This window comes from Oncorhynchus tshawytscha, linkage group LG04, assembly GCF_018296145.1.
Source record: "Oncorhynchus tshawytscha isolate Ot180627B linkage group LG04, Otsh_v2.0, whole genome shotgun sequence".
NCBI classification, from domain to species: Eukaryota; Metazoa; Chordata; class Actinopteri; order Salmoniformes; family Salmonidae; genus Oncorhynchus; species Oncorhynchus tshawytscha.
The window spans coordinates 20,055,442-20,078,372 of NC_056432.1; the positions used below are offsets into that span (position 1 = coordinate 20,055,442).

General features: G+C 40.7%; 1 protein-coding gene across 1 annotated transcript in view; it reads left to right on the forward strand.

Annotated features, from left to right (window-relative positions):
• LOC112248296 (GDNF family receptor alpha-2-like) overlaps positions 1–22,680 on the forward strand; it is a 62,010-nt gene extending 39,330 nt beyond the window's left edge. The window contains exons 5-9 of the mRNA XM_024417202.1: positions 7,242–7,354; positions 8,654–8,794; positions 11,169–11,335; positions 17,722–17,772; positions 21,059–22,680. Of these exons, the coding sequence (XP_024272970.1) occupies positions 7,242–7,354; positions 8,654–8,794; positions 11,169–11,335; positions 17,722–17,772; positions 21,059–21,199 (613 nt within the window). The 3' untranslated portion in view covers positions 21,200–22,680. The remainder of the gene's footprint in view (positions 1–7,241; positions 7,355–8,653; positions 8,795–11,168; positions 11,336–17,721; positions 17,773–21,058) is intronic.
• Positions 22,681–22,931: the final 251 nt, after the last annotated feature.

The following is a 22,931-nucleotide window of genomic DNA, read 5'->3' on the forward strand; positions in this document are numbered from 1 at the left end:
GGGGAATCAAAACCAGGAAAGTGATTGGCCCAGATGGCATTTCAGAAGACTGTTCAGGACACAGGCAGCATTTTTCTTAGTTCTCCACTAGCCTTAAAGGCCTTTGTGTATTGCTTGGACACATTTCTATCTTTGCCTTACCTAAAATGAGACCAGTGACGAAAGCAATCAAAGTACACCTACTTGTAATACTGTAAATGTTGGATTGCACAAGCACGGCAAACAAATGACTCATATACAGCAGTACACTGCTTTAATCAGATCTCTGCAAAAGCTAGGACGTGCTCTGCTTGTTGGCTGTACATAAGAGCAGGAATTGGAGAGAGGGCAGGAGAGAGCTGTGCAGATCATTTCAATACATGGATTACCGTATTCCCAGTTAGTGTACTGTAATCGCTGAGGGAACGGATAGAGGAAGCTACAATCATTACAGGCCAAGCCACCCCCACAGTCTCATCGTCATGGTAGAAATGTTATATAATATTTATGCTTCCAAAACGTATCATGTAAATAGTACACGTGGGGAATAAGGTGATTAAGCCTGACTCAAAGTACCTCTTCTATAAGGGCCAAATTCTGAATTCGGAAATTACACCTTTCTTAAGCACGACTCTTACCTCATGCAGGTGTGTAACGTGCTTTGCAGGCGTGGTTCCCTTGCGTGCTCTGAATAAATGTAATTCAACTGCTGAAAACCCTCCCACTTGCTGGCCAACAGATTTTCTTGTGGAGTTTTCATTCAGTAGGGTTTTCAGTCCATTTATCTTAAATCATTCCTTTAAATACAGTGTACCTTTTTAGTTGGAATTTTGACAAGACTCACTGGAATATATATATTTAGTTTTATTTAACTAGGCAAGTCAATTAAGAACAAATTCAATGAAGGCCTAGGAACAATGGGTTTACTGCCTGTTAACTGCCTGTTCAGGGGCAGAACGACAGATTTGTACCTTGTCAACTCGGGGGTTTGAACTTGCAACCTTCCGGTTACTAGTCCAACACTCTAACCACTAAGCTACCCTGCCGCAAGAGAACGGGTTCAGAATATTAGGGCTCAATGAAAGAAATACATCTCAATATATGCTCATTCGTCTCAGTTTCACCACCAATTGGTAGATTAATAAATACTCTGATTTTGTAGATTATTTAGGGTTAGGAAAGTATTTATGAATCATAAAAAAACAGGTTTGAAACCTTTATCCATGAAATAAAGAAAACGGTGGTTTGATTAATTCTGAATATTTCAACATTCAGTTCTTTAACCCATGGTAATGTTGGAAGATTAATGTACATAGAATAGTGTACAATAGTTGGCTATATCCTCCTCTATTACCTGCACTAACCATGGAACTGTGATGACACAGTCAAGTATTTTACCATTTGGGTTCAAATGGCTTGGTCTTATGGCTTGGTCTGCGCTCCACTCCAGAACAATTTAATTAGACGGTCTCTTTTTTATATTATCAACTGTTACTAATGATCCTCCGCAACAAACACACGGCTGTGACGGCGTTTATAAGGAACGCAAATGAAGGTAAAAGAAACAATGGAATTAAAATGTAGGCTATACCTACATACCTATATAACTGAAGGGGACTAACAGTAAATTGACAGTTGAATATGTGTGGTTATTAGCCCTACTGACGGTCAAATGATAGTGGCTAATATTTATCATGATAGAAATATGAAATAGAGAAAGTCAAGGTAGACATTCGAGAGTGCCCATCCCTGCAAGTTAAAAGGCTGTACAATTGAAATTCTGCATAATGGCACAGCTTTTCATAAACTTTACTGTGGGAAAGTTGACATGTTGATATGCTTCAGTTTTCTGCAATATGACTGGTTTTACATTTGTCTCCAGCGATTATAAGGAAAAATATATCTAAAACAAGTATAATTTGTATTTACAATTACCTTTATCCAAACGGATTAGTCATTTACCTAGCTCTTATCAATAGCTGTTATAAGTTGTAAATGACAGTGCCTGGAGAATGCTGTTATTTCTATCAGAAAAAAAGAAAGTAGATGCTTTTTCCACTTGGAACCTGTACTGTAGGTTCACTAGACCTTATTCATGGTTTCCTCACACATGAAGGTGGTGCAATTATTAGGGAATGAAGTCAAGGTCAGAATACGGGGTATCTGTAAACACACATCCGCCACACCTTCTGTCAGAATCTCCCGAGGAGAGGTGGGTGTGGAGTCAGACGCAGGAGAGCAAGAATTCCAAGAAGGGTGTTTTATTTACTGGTCCACCAACACAACAGGTACAGGACCACAAAAGGAGCCACAAGAAAACAGCAACGAAGTCCAGTAAAAAACAGAGGAGAAACACTCCTCTACTAAACTAACGTGCAGGAAAAACAGTCCCGAAAATAAACCTGCTTAACAGTAAAAAAAACGCAACCCAAACCAACGACAGTAACACAAACAATCCCACACAAAACCTAGCGGGTAGGGCAAGATTAAATACCCCACTGATTAGCCAAACTAGACACAGGTGAACGAACACAAGACAGACAGTGGCAACTAGTAAGCCGGCGACGATGACCGCCGAGTGCCGCCCGAACAGGGAGAGGAGCCACCTTCGGTTGAAGTTGTGACACCTTCATCTATTCAATCTCCACCCAAAACGAATAGCAGGTGAATAGCATACTATTCTCATGCTTAAGTTCAAGGTCAGAATACGCATAGAGAGAAAAGTGCATAAAAAGTGAATTACATTCCATTTACGTGCTCATAACTCGGGTCGGAATCGGGCCCTAACTGAGGAATTTTGTTAAAGTGTTGGATAATTATTTAATTATTCATAATCATTATTCTGTGTAACTCCCTTTTTGTATTTCAGGGACAGTTCATATATTAATAGATTTGTTTACCCAAGTTTAAGTGTTTTGTTTACCTCGTTTGGAGACTATTAGTGCCAATAACCTTGAGTAATCTACTTACCCTCACCAAATAGCTTAGCCGTTGCTGCGTTTTGTGACAGTTCATTTAGCATTCATTCATGACATCACAATATATGGGGGTTGCAGGATGTCAGTAACGAACAGAGGGAGAAGGAAAACAAAGGTTGAACTGCCTGTGATTTCCTGGTCACCACAAAATAAATGTTTAATCAGACTTGAAGAGCACCAAATTAAAAAGGATTCATTCAATAAAGTCAAATCAAATGGTTAGCCTCATTACCTTGATTTCTCTGCAAGCACTACTTATAGTGCGCAGGCAACTTAAGTGAACTGCAGCAACACAGCAGTGCCTTTGACTGAAAGCCACATGCCCAAATGCCCTTTTAGTCTTGAGAACTTGTCCCAATGAATGTGTAGTCAAATAGCCTTGTGTTTCCAAATAAATGGGCACTCTTGATGTTCCATCAAAGGACAATTGCCCGAAGCTGCTGTGAAACTGTCCGCTGACACTGATTAAATAGAGAAGGCCAGGGACAACAGCAACCAGCTAAAAGGCAATGCAAGAAATGCTTGTAACACAGGACTTTGAGACGATGACATATATTTTTGAAGAAGCTTATTTTACTGAGAAGAAAATGGACAGTTATGATATGGTTGAAATGCTTTATTTTGTAAGTTTTCCATCATTGTAGATGTGCATGCTTCATCCTTTTGTAGGTTGAATAGTCCATATGCAGTACACCAGATATAGAACAAATGGAATGGAGAACAACCCATCTATTGTCAGCTTCTATTATTTCAATCAGCATTTAACACCGATGAATTGACAAAAGACCAATGACCTTTGCCATTGATAAAGTTTAGGTCAAATTTCCTAACTGTGAGTTTGCACAAAGGCACAGAGCAAGTTTACCACCCTGTTTCTATGACTCAGCAAAGACACATCTGCAATCATGTGCCCATTCAATGTCAAATTGTTTGATTTATCGTCGCTAGACCTAAATGAATGCTAGAGCCAGAATGGGAGAGTTATCTATGAGCAATACACTTAAAATGAGTGTTATATCAAGGTATGTAAAATGATAATGGTAGTGCTTATCCAGGAAATCAAAAAATGATATGTCCAATATTACTGAAATGGTCAAACATGTCAGCAAATGTAGAGAGGATGTTTTCCAAAGATATAATTTCCCAAAGATATTCGCTGTTGAGAGGCTATTATAGCCACCACGTCTTAGCAGTTGATAATTTACATTTTCCCTTCCTTCATGAGGAAATGGTTTTTAGACATTCATCTGATTTGACTCAATGTTAGTCATCGGTGGCGATAAGGAATACAATTCCATGTTAAAAGCCATTAGTTTTCTATTACGGTTGAGCAAGATGGATAGGCACTCAACACTGACTGAATTACTGTGTTTAAAGCGTCAAATCTTTTTCAAAGGAGTCTACCTCTACGGGAGCTCCCTTTGCCACTTCCCAGGGCTGAGTGTCTGAAATGGCCATAACACTCTGAGAGGCAGACAGCCTGTCATTTCAGTAGTGAGCTGTCTGCCAAGGTATAATGGAAAAGCTGTGGCAGCCATAAAATGTGCTGCATCTCGATGTTGGAACACTATTGTCCAAACACTCCGGACACCTTTCTAAACTTGAAATGACTGTTTTTAAAATAAAAACATGCAGTCCGTCTCCACAGCCTCTACACCTGGTGCAGACACATATTATTGTCCAAAGTGTTTTTGAGCAATGAACAGGTTGTCCATGGAAACATCCACATGGAAAGTGTTAGTGATGACTGTTCGTTTTTGCAGATGTATAGAACAGAGAGGATGCGTTATGGCTAGGCTGAGAAGTCCCTCAGTCTCCACACACCTCAGTTTCTCTTTATCAAAGGCTGTGATGGGATGTTATAGGGAACAAGCAATTTGTTCCAGTCAGAGAGGAAGAAGATGAGAGGCTTTCTGTAGAGAAGAGGGGGGAAGAGGTGCACAAAGCCCTTGTCCCTGAAACAAGGCTTAGATGTGATGTTCGCAACATGTCACTTTGAGAGCCACTCTGCTTGATTTGATAGGGAGCGGAAGGAGATGGAGCCAGAGTAATGAAGTGAGGAAGAGTGGGTTTGCTCGTGGGCCTATTCTGTGCATCCAGGCTGCAGAGAGTGTTACCTGATCATTTCCTCCAGACAAATCCTCAGCCTCTGCACTTCTCATTGAGATGTGGAGGACAGAATATAATAAGCATGGGACTGTTGTTGTCCTGTATTCTTTGATTATTCATTAACAAGGATATGAGATGGATTCCAACACCCTTCAACCATCTCAAGTCCCAGAAACATCTCACCTTCTGCTTAAGATTCCGCAGTAAACAGTATTCTGAAACAACTTTATTATGCTGCAAGGGTGTGGAGCAAGGGCTGCATAGTCAAAATCATTGGGGCGGCAGGTATCCTAGTGGTTAGTGTTGGGCCAGTAACCGAAAGGTTGCTGGATCGAATCCCTGAGCTGACAAGGTAAAAATCTGTTGTTCTGCCCCTGAACAAGGCAGTTAACCCACTGTTCCTAGACCAGTTAACCCACTGTTCCTAGACCAGTTAACCCACTGTTCCCCGGTAGGCTGTTATTGTAAATAAGAATTTCTTCTTAACTGACTTGCCTAGTTAAATAAATAAAATTACCTTTGGCCTTCAAGCCATTATTGTGTTATTGACTGTACTTTAGTTTATCCCATGTGTAACTCTGTGTTGTTGTTTTTGTCGCACTGCTTTGCTTAATCTTTGGCCAGGTCGCAGTTGTAAATGAGAACTTGTTCTCAACTGGCCTACCTGGTTAAATAAAGGTGAAATTAAAAAAAGAATAAAAAAAGAAGGGTCGGGGCAGGGTAACATGAATAAGTCCATGTTAGATAGGGAGGGCATGGGGGCTAGTGAATCACTCCATCTTAGTGGGTGTCAGTGATTTGGAAATACAGGACAACTGTGCACACACTTCTCCAATAAACCTACTAAACTGGATTAGTGATGCCACCCTCCAGGTATGAATACATTTAAGCTTTTATCATAAACACACATAAACAAAAACACACTATTTTTATCAGTTAAGAGCCAAGTTGGGTAGCACTTGAGATGACCATGATAACCGTCTCAATTGGAAATGACCCTTAAAAGCTGCATTGTCGACAATGTGCAAATAGATTGAATCACAGGTTAAAATACATTACTATTTGACTATTTGTTATTTATATACTTACAGTGCCTTCAGAAAGTATTCACACCCCTTGACTTTTTCCACATCTTCTTGTGTTACAAAGTGGGATTCAAATGGATTTAAGTACCTTGCTGCAAACAGGATGCATGTTTTGGAATATTTCTATTCTGTACAGGCTTCTGTCTTTTCATTCAGTCATTTAAGTTAGTATTGTGGAGTAACTACAATGTTGTTGATCCATCCTCAGTTCTCTCATATCACAACTATTAAACTCTGTAACTGTTTTAAAATCACCATTGGCCTCATGGGGAACTCTCTGATCAGTTTCCTTCCTCTCTGGCAACTGAGTTAGGAAAGACACCTTTATCTTTGTAGTGACTGGGTTTATTTATACACCACCCAAAGCGTAATTAATAACTTCACCATGCTCAGAGGGATATTCAGTCACGTTTTTTTTTACACATCCATCAATCAGTGTGTGTGGATCAGAGACACACAATCTAAATGTAATCAATTTTAAATTCACTTTAACACAAACAAAATGTGGAAAAGGTTATCTGAAGGCACAGTATTCTCTCTGTATTTGAGTATTTTCTAATAATGTGACCCGATTCAGCTTCTATTGGAAGTATTTTAAATTATTTTCAAATAAATTCCTATGAAAATATTTAATTCCAAATAAATTATTTTAAATATCAAACAGACCTGGGTTCAAATGTATTGGAGTATTTATTTTTATTTGAAAATACAGTGTGTGTTTAAGTATTTTCAAATACGTGCCAACTCTTTCCAAGTGTATTTCCAAATACATTCCAATAGTGTTTTCAAATAAGAAATATCCAAATACTTAATTCCAATGTATTTGAAAGTAGTTTAAATACCTCAAATAGCATTTGAACCCGGGTCTGATGTTGTGTGCCAACAATGTGAATGATGCACCCTCATGTGGGGATAAGTGAAAATGTGACATTTATTAGATGTTTCTTTAGCTAATTGGACATTTATTCAGCATATATGCTCAAAAGTACACGTAGTAGTCGGCTGTTGAACTATGGGTGAATCAGTTCCTTGGAAATATCACACTTCCAGGGTGTGTGTTGTTGATGTAGTCAACTGTGTTTGTGCGCAGGTCTAGACTGGCAGATTTCCACATGAACTGTATGGTGTCTCAGCATACGGTCAGCAGCTGCCCAAATGAGGACAACTACCAGGCCTGTCTGGCCTCCTACGCCGGCCTCATTGGTGAGTGCATGGGACTTTTATCTATACAGACCCCGTGGAGGCATAGTGCTTTATTAGTTATTATAAGCATGTATGAGCTTGTATAGTGGATTATTTTAAGGCTTAAGACATAGGACATTTTAGGGTGTTAAAACATGCTCATGGCTAGTCTAATAATTCATTATAACCACATTATAATGCACTATACCAGCATACTTTAGGTAAAGTGACCCATACCGCTCCTCTTATTCTCCCCCCAAACACATTGCAGATCAATGGCTAAGTGGAGGTGATGATGTAGTGTTTAGTTAATTTAAACATTTAATGACACATATAGTAATGTTCTTCAAATAGAACAAGAAAATTTGGTGCAGCAAAGACATTCTTCCATACCAGTAGACATTTGATAGCACCTTGGAAATGAGTTGACACTATTCAGTACGATCAATGAGGTAGACAAAAGGAGTTATTTTTTGACTACTTTGAGTGAACCTACAATACCGTTTAGAGACAGCATAGCAATAACTTTACCACTACCACCTGTCTGTAATTGAATTGTTGATAATTAATATAAATGTGTCAAACATACTGTATCTCTAGAGTAAACTCCCTGAGTTTGCTTCCGAGTGGGTCAGCAATCTAAGGCGCTGGCCAAGCATTGTCCGGCTTGGACTGGTTAGGCCGTCATTGTAAATAAGAATTAGTTCTTAACTGACTTGCTTAGTTAATTAAAGGTTAAATAAATAAGTAAATAAACGGACATTCCATTACCCTTGCCAGTGCTTCTGGACTACACAGTATGAGGTGTCTTTCCACAAATAAAGCACTCCTCTCCTGAAGGCATTATCGAACAGAATTGCTGTTTTTGGTTCCATCTTTCTAAACTAATATGACTAGCTCATTCCAGATGGACACTCCACGTCTGAAACAAGAATCAATCAGCATACTACTGTTAGCTGGCTTCATCTTACCTCTGCCTCCACGGTACAATAGTCCCTGTTGCCATGAGTAACATACTGTAAGCGTTACTCTTTATAGTAAATGTAGTCCATTATTATCCATTAGTGGCCTGTGAATGATCTGTAACTGTAGTGTTACTCTTTATAGTAAATGTAGTCCATTATTATCCATTAGTGGCCTGTGAATGATCTGTAACTGTAGTGTTACTCTTTATAGTAAATGTAGTCCATTATTATCCATTAGTGGCCTGTGAATGATCTGTAACTGTAGTGTTACTCTTTATAGTAAATGTAGTCCATTATTATCCATTGGTGGCCTGTGAATGATCTGTAACTGTAGCGTTATTCTCACCTTTTATAGGGACAGATATGACTCCCAATTACGTGGACGCCAGTTTCACCAACTGGACTGTCTCCCCATGGTGCACCTGTAAAGGAAGTGGGAACCAGGAAGAGGAGTGTCAGAGCTTTCTGAAGGACTTCACAGAGAACATGTGCTTGAGTGAGTCACACTTGCATTTAAAAAACAAATTGTAACACATACAAGACCACCACTGATTTGATTTGAAAATAACCACCGTTCAAATCGGTAGTGTGTTTCCCTCGAAACTGAAAGTGAACTGTCACATCTGATGTATTTTAATTGTTCTGAGTTAGATTTCAGACTTGGGGTCTGTTTTTTTTTTTTTAAAGGTGATGTCTCGTGGCACTCTGAGGTGTGTGGTGTATGGGTAATATTGACTGGCTGGTCTTGTAGCAGTTATTTCATTCATATTAGATCAATGTTCCTTTCTTTCCACAGCTCATTGTTAGAATCAATCTCTAAGTCTGATAACAAACCAACCAAATCTCTTTGACCACTTATTGTGTTTGGTTTGAAATAACAAGATACCTCTAAAGCCAGTACACCTCAATACCCCAACATTTGGATACAAATTGTTCTACAGATTATGGGATAAGGCCATTATTTTCATGTCATTTCCACATTTTCCATTAGATATTAGTGTTTATCAGTCTATGAAAAAAATAGAATCTAATGAAAAAACTTGTCATGGGAATGCGAAAGAATAGGAAAAGCATCCTAACGGCACAATTTAGTAGTCAAATGTCAGGTGTACCGCCTCACCATTATGATGTACCATACAATGTCATCAGAATTACAAGATACCATTGCTTTTAACATGTTCCATTGTGTGGATAATGCTTTCAGACCATTTCAATAGATTGCCATGGTGCACTTTTAGCTGAGTCTGCAAGATGAGGGATGAGGCTTGTTGTTGAGGAGGCGTCTTGGAAAATAATATAACATGCAGCATCTTCTCTTTGCATTCAAAAGGAACTGGAGAAGATAAAGTGAAATAGATTAAGCGTTGCTCTTATACACTAAGTGGGGGGACATAACAGTCCACAGAGACGGTACGTATTATGTAAAATTAGATAACAAGCTAATCGTATTCAGCCTCCTCCCTGCAGGCAATAGCAATAGGGTTAAAACAACGTATCTGAAGTCATTAAAAAATTGAATTGCTGTCGGCAGTGAGCTTAATCACTCGGTGGAACATTTGGGTGCAGTAAAGCATCCGCTGAAGGAGCCCTCTAGCCAACTTTGGTGATTTATATTTTTATTCCACCAGCACCTCTCTCGGTGATCTTACCACCCCAGCAAACAGATGCATGAAAACAACACTCTTCTCTTGACTTGACCAGCATCTTATTACAGACCTTAAGATAATTTACTAGACTTTCAGAAATCACAAGCATTATATTCTTCACAGATTTGCCATTCCTCCTAGATTTGTGTTGTAACCGACCCAAGGCCAAGATATCCGAGCACCCATGGAGTGTCTTCTGAAGTCAATATGTCTTTACAACATGCTGTGTGTGTACAGTATGTGTGCATGTGTGTCAGGTGAGTGTGGGGGCGTGTGTGTCGGGGGGCGTGTGGGTGTGTGCGTGAGGGTGTATGTGTCGGGGTGCGCGTGAGGGTGTATGTGTCGGGGTGCGCGTGAGGGTGTATGTGTCGGTGTGTGTGTGAGGGTGTATGTGTCGGGGTGTGTGTGCAGTTTTTGCTTTGTCTGAGAATGTTCTGAGTCTGATCAGTCACAAATCTATTCAAAGTCATCTCTGTGTGGTGACCTTATAATGGAGGTGGTTGCCAAGCAATTACACGGTTTGCCTTCTTTCTGCCTGAACAGAAATAAACATGTGTTCTGTTAAAATGGACAAGCAGAGTGAAAAGGTACTTTGTCCTGGTTTACCCCCACCCATCAGAAAAGCTGACTGGAGATGTATTTGTCTCCCTCCCCCTGAAAGTATTTTGTGTTCATTCAATTTGCTTTTAAAAGACTCCATCTCAGGGTGTGCCTTTCTGCTGGACATTACTGACAAACAAACACAGGACTAGTAGGTCATGTTGTTGTTGTAAATTGATTTAAAAAAAGGTTCAAGTGAGTTCCCTTATGAGTCAAGGGCTTTGGCCATGGTGTCTGTGGATGAACATCCTGCATGTGGCTGATATTTTCTCTCCGCTCTAAGATAAATATTTTTGTTATCCAAAATGATACGGTGAAAATCAGATGATGTAGATTGTTGTAGAGAGATGTAGGTAAGCTCAAATAAAAAACAAAGCCAGCTAAATACTTAGCTTTGGCACTCTCAAAAAAAAACTAAGTTAAGCTAAATAGTCAACTGACAAAACACTGTTACCTTGCTTGTTAAGGAACTGCACATGGACTAACTGACCAAAAAATAGGTAGATCAACGCCCACACCCAAAATTGGGCAAAGGACCAAAAAGTTGACTTAGAGCTGACTGTTAGCTGCCCCAACACTGGGAAGACAGTCAAGACAAATGACTTTATCTCTTTGTCCCCACAGGAAATGCCATTCAAGCATTTGGTTATGGAACAGACAGTCTCTCCCACAAAGCTGAGTCTGTCCCATCGACCCCCTCCATGAAGCCTGGATTAGAGACGTCAATCAGCACCTCAGAGCCTCTAGATAACCCCAATGATGTCCAGCCTGAGGATGAGGCCAACGGGAAGGTAAATTACCAGCTACTATAGCACCTGCTGCCACATTCCAATTACCAGGGTCATGTTCATTATTAGGGCATTCAACGGAAAACGTTTAAAAGCGTTTTGTAACTGAAAACGAATGAATGTTTTTTAATGGACAATACCAGGATGTCTCTCCCTGTTCAGTAAAAAAAAATCCTTCAGGTGCCTAATGAACGTGACCCATTTATCACCTTGCTATAGATTCAATGATTCAACTGGTAAACATAAGTATATTCAGTGGGGTGAAATATTTTGAATGTTGCAGATATTTCATAGAGCTGACAATAATTGCTATTCTACATTAAACAGAATCATGTCAGTCATATTTGCTGCGGAGTATATCAATCCAAATGTGCGTATGAAGATGTTTTTGACCTATCCCATAGACCCAGTTACTGTGTTTGATCGAATACTGAATTGGGACCTTGGTACAGCTTTAAACAAGAAAAGTAATTGGTTTTATTACATGAGTTATATAGGGATATTTATAATTCCATGTTTCATGCATGGCTGAGAAACAACATAGTTTTGGCATCATTATTATATATGGAAAGACTCCTATAAAGATGTTGAATGCTGAGCAATTTCAGGCTTTCACATCCATTAAATGGTCATCTCTTACACTGTTCTGTACATAACCCACATTGTGATAAAGACAGCAAATTAATACCTTAAAAATGGTGTGAGGGAGAGAATGAATGAATAAGCCACACCGATAACATTAACAGTAGGAGGTAGAGGGGAGCGGTTGAATTGCTTTCTCCAAAGGTTCTGTATGTATGTCAGTATTGATGCACCGCTCTGTGCCTCTCTCGCTGCAGTGCAATGCTTAATTTATTGTAAAAATGGTAATTAGGAAACAATAAGACATGTGATTACTCAAGCAGGAAGTTTATAATTAGAGAGGGAGCCGGTGGGGACATTTTGGGTGGCCCTTCATTCTGCAGCAACTATGCTTGGCAATTAAAACTTGTCAAACTTCCATCGTAGATTAGCTGGGGGAATGCTGATATGACTCCTCTTGGAAAAAGACTGGCTGTCTCGCCTTGTAAATCTCATGTGTGCTCAGGACCACACGCATGCTGGTGTCCAGTTAGTGGAATTGTTATGCAAATGAAATCAAATCAAATCAAATTTTATTTGTCACATACACATGGTTAGCAGATGTTAATGCGAGTGTAGCGAAATGCTTGTGCTTCTAGTTCTGACAATGCAGTAATAACCAACAAGCAATCTAGCTAACAATTCCAAAACTACTACCTTATAGACACAAGTGTAAGGGGATAAAGAATATGTACATAAAGATATATGAATGAGTGATGGTACAGAGCGGCATAGGCAAGATACAGTAGATGGTATTGAGTGCAGTATATACATATGAGATGAGTATGTAAACAAAGTGGCATAGTTAAAGTGGCTAGTGATACATGTATTACATAAAGATGCAGTAGATGATATAGAGTACAGTATATACCTATACATATGAGATGAATAATGTAGGGTATGTAAACATTATATTAGGTAGCATTGTTTAAAGTGGCTAGTGATATATTTTACATAATTTCCCATCAATTCCCATTATTAAAGTGGCTGGAGTTGAGTCAGTGTGTTGGCAGCAGCCACTCAATGTTAGTGGTGGCTGTTTAACAGTCTGATGGCCTTGAGATAGAAGCTGTTTTTCAGTCTCTCGGTCCCAGCTTTGATGCACCTGTACTGACCTCGCCTTCTGGATGATAGCGGGGTGAACAGGCAGTGGCTCGGGTGGTTGTTGTCCTTGATGATCTTTATGGCCTTCCTGTGACATCGGGTGGTGTAGATGTCCTGGAGGGCAGGTAGTTTGCCCCCGGTGATGCGTTGTGCAGACCTCACTACCCTCTGGAGAGCCTTACGGTTGTGGGCAGAGCAGTTGCCGTACCAGGCGGTGATGCAGCCCGACAGGATGCTCTCGATTGTGCATCTGTAGAAGTTTGTGAGTGCTTTTGGTGACAAGCCGAATTTCTTCAGCCTCCTGAGGTTGAAGAGGCGCTGCTGCGCCTTCTTCACGATGCTGTCTGTGTGGGTGGACCAATTCAGTTTGTCTGTGATGTGTACGCCGAGGAACTTAAAACTTACTACCCTCTCCACTACTGTTCCATCGATGTGGATAGGGGGGTGTTCCCTCTGCTGTTTCCTGAAGTCCACAATCATCTCCTTAGTTTTGTTGACGTTGAGTGTGAGGTTATTTTCCTGACACCACACTCCGAGGGCCCTCACCTCCTCCCTGTAGGCCGTCTCGTCGTTGTTGGTAATCAAGCCTACCACTGTTGTGTCGTCCGCAAACTTGATGATTGAGTTGGAGTCGTGCGTGGCCACGCAGTCGTGGGTGAACAGGGAGTACAGGAGAGGGCTCAGAACGCACCCTTGTGGGGCCCCAGTGTTGAGGATCAGCGGGGTGGAGATGTTGTTGCCTACCCTCACCACCTGGGGGCGGCCCGTCAGGAAGTCCAGTACCCAGTTGCACAGGGCGGGGTCGAGACCCAGGGTCTCGAGCTTGATGACGAGCTTGGAGGGCACTATGGCGTTAAATGCCGAGCTGTAGTCGATGAACAGCGGAAGTGAGTGCTACGGAGCGGTAGTCGTTTAGCTCAGTTACCTTAGCTTTCTTGGGAACAGGAACAATGGTGGCCCTCTTGAAGCATGTGGGAACAACAGACTGGGATAGGGATTGATTGAATATGTCCGTAAACACACCAGCCAGCTGGTCTGCGCATGCTCTGAGGGCGCGGCTGGGGATGCCGTCTGGGCCTGCAGCCCTGCGAGGGTTGACACATTTAAATGTTTTCCTCACGTCGGCTGCAGTGAAGGAGAGTCCGCATGTTTTAGTTGCGGGCCGTGTCAGTGGCACTGTATTGTCCTTAAAGCAGGCAAAAAAGTTATTTAGTCTGCCTGGGAGCAAGACATCCTGGTCCATGACGGGGCTGGTTTTCTTTTTGTAATCCGTGATTGACTGTAGACCCTGCCACATACCTCTTGTGTCTGAGCCGTTGAATTGAGATTCTACTTTGTCTCTATACTGACGCTTAGCTTGTTTGATTGCCTTGCCTTGTAGAGGGAATAGTTACACTGTTTGTATTCGGTCATGTTTTCCGTTCACCTTGCCCTGATTAAAAGCAGTGGTTCGCGCTTTCAGTTTCATGCGAATGCTGCCATCAATCCACGGTTTCTGGTTTGGGAATGTTTTAATCGTTGCTATGGGAACGACATCTTCAACGCACGTTCTAATGAACTCGCTCACCGAATCAGCGTATTCGTCAATGTTGTTGTCTGACGCAATACGAAACATATCCCAGTCCACGTGATGGAAGCAGTCTTGGAGTGTGGAATCAGATTGGTCGGACCAGCGTTGAACAGACCTCAGCGCGGGAGCTTCTTGTTTTAGTTTCTGTCTGTAGGCAGGGATCAACAAAATGGAGTCGTGGTCAGCTTTTCTGAAAGGAGAGCGGGGCAGGGCCTTATATGCATCGCGGAAGTTGGAATAGCAATGATCCAAGGTTTTTCCAGCCCTGGTTGCGCAATCGATATGCTGATCAAATTTAGGGAGTCTTGTTTTCAGATTAGCCTTGTTAAAATCCCCAGCTACAATGAATGCTGCCTCCGGATATATGGATTCCAGTTTGCAAAGAGTCAAATAAAGTTCGTTCAGAGCCATCGATGTGTCTGCTTGGGGGGGAATATATACGGCTGTGATTATAATCGAAGAGAATTCCCTTGGTAGATAATGAGGTCGACATTTGATTGTGAGGAATTCTAAATCAGGTGAACAGAAGGACTTGAGTTCCTGTATGTTGTTGTGGCCACACCACGTCACGTTAACCATGAAGCAGACGCCCCCGCCCCTCTTCTTACCAGAAAGATGTTTGTTTCTGTCGGCGCGATGCGTGGAGAAACCAGCTGGCTGCACCGACTCCGATAGCGTCTCTCCAGTGAGCCATGTTTCCGTGAAGCAAAGAACGTTACAGTCTCTGATGTCCCTCTGGAATGCTACCCTTGCTCGGATTTCATCAACCTTGTTGTCAAGAGACTGGACATTGGCAAGAAGTATGCTAGGGAGTGGTGCACGATGTGCCCGTCTCCGGAGTCTGACCAGAAGACCGCTTCGTTTCCCCCTTTTACGAAGTCGTTTTTTTGGGTCGCCGGCTGGGATCCATTCCGTTGTCCTGGGTGAAAGGCAGAACACAGGATCCGCTTTGCGAAAGTCATATTCTTGGTCGTACTGATGGTGAGTTGACGCTGCTCTTATGTTCAGTAGTTCTTCTTGACTGTATGTAATGAAACCTAAGATGACCTGGGGTACCAATGTAAGAAATAACACGTAAAGAAACAAAAAACTGCATAGTTTCCTAGGAACGCGAAGCGAGGCGGTCATCTCTATCGGCGCCGGAAGTTGCGTAGTCTGCTGTCTGTTTGGTGGCTGGACAGGCTTTCCCAGACACTTGATAAGTAATCTGAAGTTTTGATTGATAAATGAAGCCCGTGGAGAATTACACCCAATTGGGCTGTGCTGCTCAAGCTTAATTCCCTCTCAAGTCAATTTCCCTGTATTCAGTATCACCAGTAACAGGTCAATTGTGCTAAGTGAGTTTGTTGACTTGTAAAGATTTATTCTTCCTTTAATAATGTTAGCTATGGCCTAATGTCCTGGAAATTCTACCTTATTCAGTCAATAACTATGTGCTCAAAATGTGTTCTCAAAAGATCGAAGGAGAGGAGATATCTAGGTGACATATCACTTTGTCTTATCGCTGTTAACAACTTCTGTATTTTCAACCCTCTGGAAAGTTTCAGGAAGTGAAACTGTTGAGGGCTGTTGAATGTATAGGGGAATGAATAATGTGGATAAGACGCCATTTTCCCTACCAATCAGGATTTCAATTAATTCATTGGACAGGCCTTAAGAGTGGTGCTAACATTTATAAATGGAGAGGTTTTGGAAGAAGCATTTCACTAAATTAAACTTAATTTAGTTTAGTAAAATAATTCCATTTAGCCTACAGAGGAAGTAGGATAAGCAAAAAAAACATTTCCCATTGAACATGTTATTATATTATATGAATTACTATATTGATTCTACTAACGTTCTCTACTTTTGTATTTTTCCACAACAGTTTTGTAAGCGTTTCAGTGTGTTCAGATCTATTTAAGAATCCATTGTGCCGTAACCATTGGGATAAATGTGTGGTCCAATATTTGTAAATACTATGTTGGTGTAGCCTTTGCATAGATATGTGCAAGCACTTTAACACGACCTGAAAATACCAACTCTTTCGTTGCCCTAGTCATTGCTCAATTCCTGGCGGTGCTGTGTGTAGAATAGAGCCCCTAATGTCACTGCCATTTCAGCTGTTTGTAAATGGGGATCAAAAGGTGTTTTAAATGTTCTATTGTAATTGTCTGCCTATGTACAAGTGACTCAGAAAATGACAAACTCACTATGATGTCTTTGTAGCACTCACGGTATGGGAGTTCCACATATTGTTTTTCTGTGTCCATGTTCCTGCAGAAACCTGATTGGAATTTAAATGACACATCTTAACAGGTCTTTTTAATCAGGAAAAGAATGCCTTTTTGTATTCTTTTTGGATAGTCGTGTTATGTAAGTGGACCATTGTATAAGTGAGAATTAGCCCCCTCTTCAGAGTCAATTTCAGCTTTTGTGCCCTTGACTGTACAGTACATTGTGTTGATTTTCAACTCAATTGAATGTAATTGATTGTGGACCAACACTGGGTTACCTAATAACCAGCCCTGAAAAACACATCTGAACATTACTGTTCGACAAAGCTCTGATCAATTGTAAAACGTACTCCTGCTACATGTTTAGCTACTTTTTCAAAACAAAATGAATAATATCCTGTTATCCCCAAAAACATGTTGTGTGTGGCTGTGTGAGTATCTGTGTGTGCATGCGTGTGTGCGTGCATGTCTGTGTGTGTGTAAAAATATTGGCTGCAGACAAAGATCTGGACCGATGTCAACAGACTGCTGCCACACATCACTGCACCTGCTAATTAATTGGCTTTTAGTTGCGGATGTGTTTGCTGCATTGTCAAGCAAAGATTGCTTTTTTGGCAACTGTCGTTTAACCATTTCTCTGTACAGTCACACATCTGAAACCAAGCTCTTCCTTAATAAATACAGCCTTTCTTTTCACCTAAAGCCCACACAAAAACATCTCTCAGTGCTTATATAACTTGACCATTTACTATTTATTATCATTATTGTATTTTTCTAAAACAGTTTGGCCATGTTGTGTTACCTTGTTTTGTATATACTGCTGTTAGAACATGAGGAGTTGGAAGATAATATCTGACTATGTTTTTCTCTGTGTACAGGGAAATGTACCAAAGTGGAATCTCTCAAAAGGCTACATTGGTGGAGATGAGGTAAGTAAGGAGGGAATATTTCATGTATCTGTTGATGTGCTATGGTTTTGCAGGGGGAAATGGCGCCTCTGTAAACTGAGGAAGCTGCACTTACAGAGCCTTCATTAAGTATTCACACCCCTTGACTTATTCCACATTTTGTTGTGTTACAGCCAGAATTGTTTTTGTCACCGTTCTACACACAATACCCCATAATGTTGAAGTGAAATTGTTTTTCAAAATCTTTACAAATGAAAACTCTCTAGTCAGTAAGGGGAAAAGGGGGATACCAAGTCAGTTGTAGTGCTGAATGCATTCAACTGAAATGTGTCTTCTGCATTTAACCCAACCCCTCTGAATCTGAGAGGTGCGGGGGGCTGCCATAATCGGCATCCACGTCTCCGGCGCCCGGGGAACAGTGGGTTAACTGCCTTGCTCAGGGGCAGAACGACAGATTTTTACCTTGTCAGCTTGGGGATTAGATCCAGCAACCTTTCAGTTACTTGCCCTTGAACCACTCGTATTCAATCCCTTTGTTATAGCAAACCTAAATCAGCCCAGGAGTAAAAATGTGCTTAACAAGACAGATAATAAGTTGCATTGACCAGGGAGGTAAAAAAAAAAAAGCAGACATTGAATTTGCCTTTGATCATGGTGAAGTTATTAATAACACTTTGATTGGTATATCAATACACCCAGTCACCACAAAGATACAGGCATCCTTCCTAACTCAGTTACCGAGGAGGAAGGAAACCGCTCAGGGATTTCACCATGAGGCCAATGGTGACTTTAAAACAGTTACAGAGTTTAATGGCTGTGATAGGAGAAAACTGAAGATGGATCATCAACATTGTAGTTACTCCACAATACTAACTTAAATGACTGAATGAAAAGACGGAAGCCTGTAGAGAATAAAACTATTCCAAAACATGCATCCTGTTTGAAACAAGGCACTCAAGTAATACTGCAAAAATATTGGCAAAGCAATTCACTTTTTGTCTTGAATACCAAGTGTTATATTTGGGCAAATCCATTACAACACATTACTGAGTACCACTCTTCATATTTTCAAGCATAGTGGTGGCTGCATCATGTTATGGGTATGGTTGTAATAAGGGATGCACGATATATCGGTAAGCATAGCGAAATCGGACGATATTAGCTGAAAATTCCAACATCGGCCCGATGTCTAGTTTACCGCCGATGTGCAAAGCCGATGTCAAAGCTGATGTGCATACCTATATAACGTAGGTAGATGACGTGCATACCTATATAACGTAGGTAGATGACGTGCATACCTATATAACGTAGGTAGATGACGTGCATACCTATATAACGTAGGTAGATGACGTGCATACCTATAGAACGTAGGTAGATGACGTGCATACCTATATAACGTAGAGGTAGATGACGTGCATACCTATATAACGTAGGTAGATGACGTGCATACCTATATAACGTAGGTAGATGACGTGCATACCTATATAACGTAGGTAGATGACGTGCATACCTATAGGTAATGACGTGCATACCTATATAGGTAGATGACGTGCATACCTATATAACGTAGGTAGATGACGTGCATACCAATATAACGTAGGTAGATGACGTGCATACCTATATAACGTAGGTAGATGACGTGCATACCTATATAACGTAGGTAGATGACGTGCATACCTATATAACGTAGGTAGATGACGTGCATACCTATATAATGTAGGTAGATGACGTAATGACGCCGCGAAAAATATAGAGCTACACGTGCAACACAGCATTCCTAACCTAGCCCACAATGTCTGCTGTGTGGATCGAGCGGTCAACAAATTGAGCAGTCATTTGAAAGAGTAAGAAAATGTCAGCGAGACAACTCAAAGGCGAAATCCATTAACACCAAAATAAGGGAATTCATTGCCCTTTGACAATCAGCCATTCTCTGTCGTGGATGATGTTGGCTTTCGCTGACTGGTCGAGCACCTCGAGCCCTGGTACAGTACACACTACCAAGTAGGCACTATTTTCACTACCAAGTAGACACTATCATCCCTAGTTGTAATTGTTAAGGACTGGCTAGTGTTTTTGGATAAAAAGAAACAGAATAGAGCTAAGCACAGGCAAAATCCTAGAGGAAAACCTGGTTCAGTCTGCTTTCCACCAAACACTGGGAGATAAATTCACCTTTCAGCAGGACAATAACCTAAAACACAAGGCCAAATCTACACTGGAGTTGTTTACCAAGAAGACAGTGAATGTTCCTGAGTGGCCGAGTTACAGTTTTGACTTAAATCTACTTGAAAATCTATGGTAAGACCTGAAAATTGTTGTCTAGCAATGATCAACAATCAATTTGACAGAGCTTGAAGAATTTAGAAAATAATAAATGGGCAAATTTAACACAATCCAGGTGTGGAAAGCTCTAGAGACTTACCCAGAAAAAGGTGCTTCTACAAGGTATTGAGTCAGGGGTGTGATACTGTATTTATGTATTTGACTTTCTAAAAATTTGCCAACATTTCTAAAAACATGTTTTCACTTTGTCAGTATGGGATATTGTGTGTAGATGGGTGAGAAAAAAAATGATTGAATCCATTTTGAATTCAGGCTGTAACACAACTAAATGTGAAATATATCAAGGGGTATGAATACTTTCTGATGGCACTGTACTTGAAGGCAAAAGGTTTGCTACAGTAGGTGTTGCAGGATTGAGAGCAAATTGAAAACACATTCAAAATGCTTAAAATGTTATGGAAAAGAACATAATAAGGCCATAGTAGAATGGGCATTACTGAGTAACTCTCTGGGGTGTACAATATCTAGAACATGTTTCTTCTATACTTTCTTCTAATGTACTGTACAACATACTGTAGTTGCCTTTCGCATTGCCTGCTGTTGTCCATGGTGAAATGACTGAATGTCCTGTCTTCACGTAGCGAAGTGACTAATATTGTACAGAAATAAACATATCCAAATAGCTAAGAAGCAGATTAGTAACCCATATGTGCTATGCCTGTACTATAGCTTGTGCTTTCCTTGAAAGTAATGTTTAAAACGTTTAAGCTGGCGTTACCTAAAGGGGATTGAGAAGGAAGCCTTAGCTCTGCACTGTGCCAATACATGGAAAAGCAGAGAGTGCACCCAAAAGACTGCAACAGCAGTCACTTTCAACATATTTCATATGTGCCTCAAATGTGTTCATGTTTTTATTCAGTTGGAGTGGCTGTGGTTCAGTGTTTTACCCGTTCTATGTAAAACACAACACTTGGACTCACTGAGTCATTTCTAACCTTTCCACATGTTGTCCTCCACTCAGCCTTTACTGGAGCCCAGCAGTGGTTTCGATGGCCTGACCAGACCCAAGGGTCCTCCTGAAGACGGGTCACCCTGTGTCTGTGCCAGTGTCTGGGCGCTGCTGCTCAGCCTGACCGCCGCCGTGGCCAACTATGCCCTATAAACCTCCCGGTGGGTTGTCGGTGACCAACAAGCTGATCCCCAACACAGATGCTTGTTCGAGGATGTTTTTTCTTTCTCCCAGGCATTGTCATGCTATTTCAAAAAGGAGAGGCAGAGAGAACACAATCTGAGATAAACTGAAATATTATTTATTTGATGTAACATTTTGGGTTTTGAGGACCACTACGATCGAGAAAATGGCTTATGGACCCTTATCGTGGTGAAGCCTCAGTGGCCGTTGGCAGTGGCTGTCTTCCTATCAGTAACACTGACAAAGACTCAAAGTATCATGTCAAAGACTTCTGCACTGCTGTCATGACAAAGAGGAGAGCGAGAAAGACAGAGCGAGAGAGTGAAAGAGAGAGAGCGTGAGAGATGGAAATGGAGGGAGAGAGTAGAGAGAGCTATGCTGTCTGTCACGCGTTTTCCTCTTGAAACAGTGCTTGCCTTTTTAAAGGGACAAACCTCAAACTTTGTTTCCATTACTTGCAGACACAGAAGAATTATGATATTTGTGTCTTTTCAAAAGTGTAAGGCCTAGATTCAATCAGATCAAGCATTAACCAGGTAGAACTGTGTTGGAGCTCTTGTGATCATGGTCACGAAGTCACACCTGTCCCACTCACGTTAGAAGTTCAGAACGAGAAAGTGTAGGCTATATATTTACTCTCAAATTGAAAATCATTAAACTAAATACTGAGGATTTCTATCAGCCTAATGAAGATGTAAATTACATCTCACATTCCAGTGTTCCAACTTATAAACAAGGCTGCATGTGATTTATATTAACGTGACTCTGTGCAGCCAATGGCAATGACAGTTGTAACACAGTTCCACCTCTGACACTGTCAAAACATCAGCCATGCGGATGTCGGGTGAAGCGGATCTGATTGAATCGGCCCTAAATCAAAATTCAACTCAGTGTATCCATGTTGGTATAGTAACGGTGAACATTATCTATTTTTTCAGCAGACAAAAAAATTAAACACCATGTTAACTGGTTCTTAATGTTGATAATGAATTAGAGTAAATATCCACACCGTCTGTGTATATAACAAACTGTTTTCTTTCAATCAACCAATATAAAATAAACTGTTTTCTTTCAATTAACCTGTATAAAATTAACGGTTTTCTTTCAATCAACCAAGATAAAATAAACTGCTTTCTTTCAATCGACCTGTAAAAACTCAACTTTTCTTTCAATGAACCTGTATAAAAATAAACTGTTTTCTTTCAATTAACCAATTTTACCTATTGGTATTACCTTATGGTCAAGGCGATATGACAGCATTGTATTGTTGAGTACGCAGAACAAAGTTTGAGGGCAAAGTTGGCACTGTCTATGAAGAAAAAAGTTGCCAATGATACTGGTTGTATGCCGTTGTTATTTGTATTTATTTTTGTCTATACAGGTTCAGATCATAGTCAAATATAATGTATAGAGGGATGAAATTAAATTAGCTCCATTTGCTTGGAAAGTCATTGCCTGTGTGTATTGTAGTGTCCTTTGTACAGTGCAAATACATGTGGCCTTACCTATTGTACCACATTCTCCAGCTCATGGGGCATTGCAACACATAGTGACGCTTTACCAAAGGAATCATTCAAATGGATTTATGTCGAAACAACACAAGCCATCAGATCAATATTTGACTACATAAATGCCTGGGATTGAACCCTTCTGTTTCCATTGGACTGTTCCAACAGAGGTGTCTATAAATACTCACAGTTTA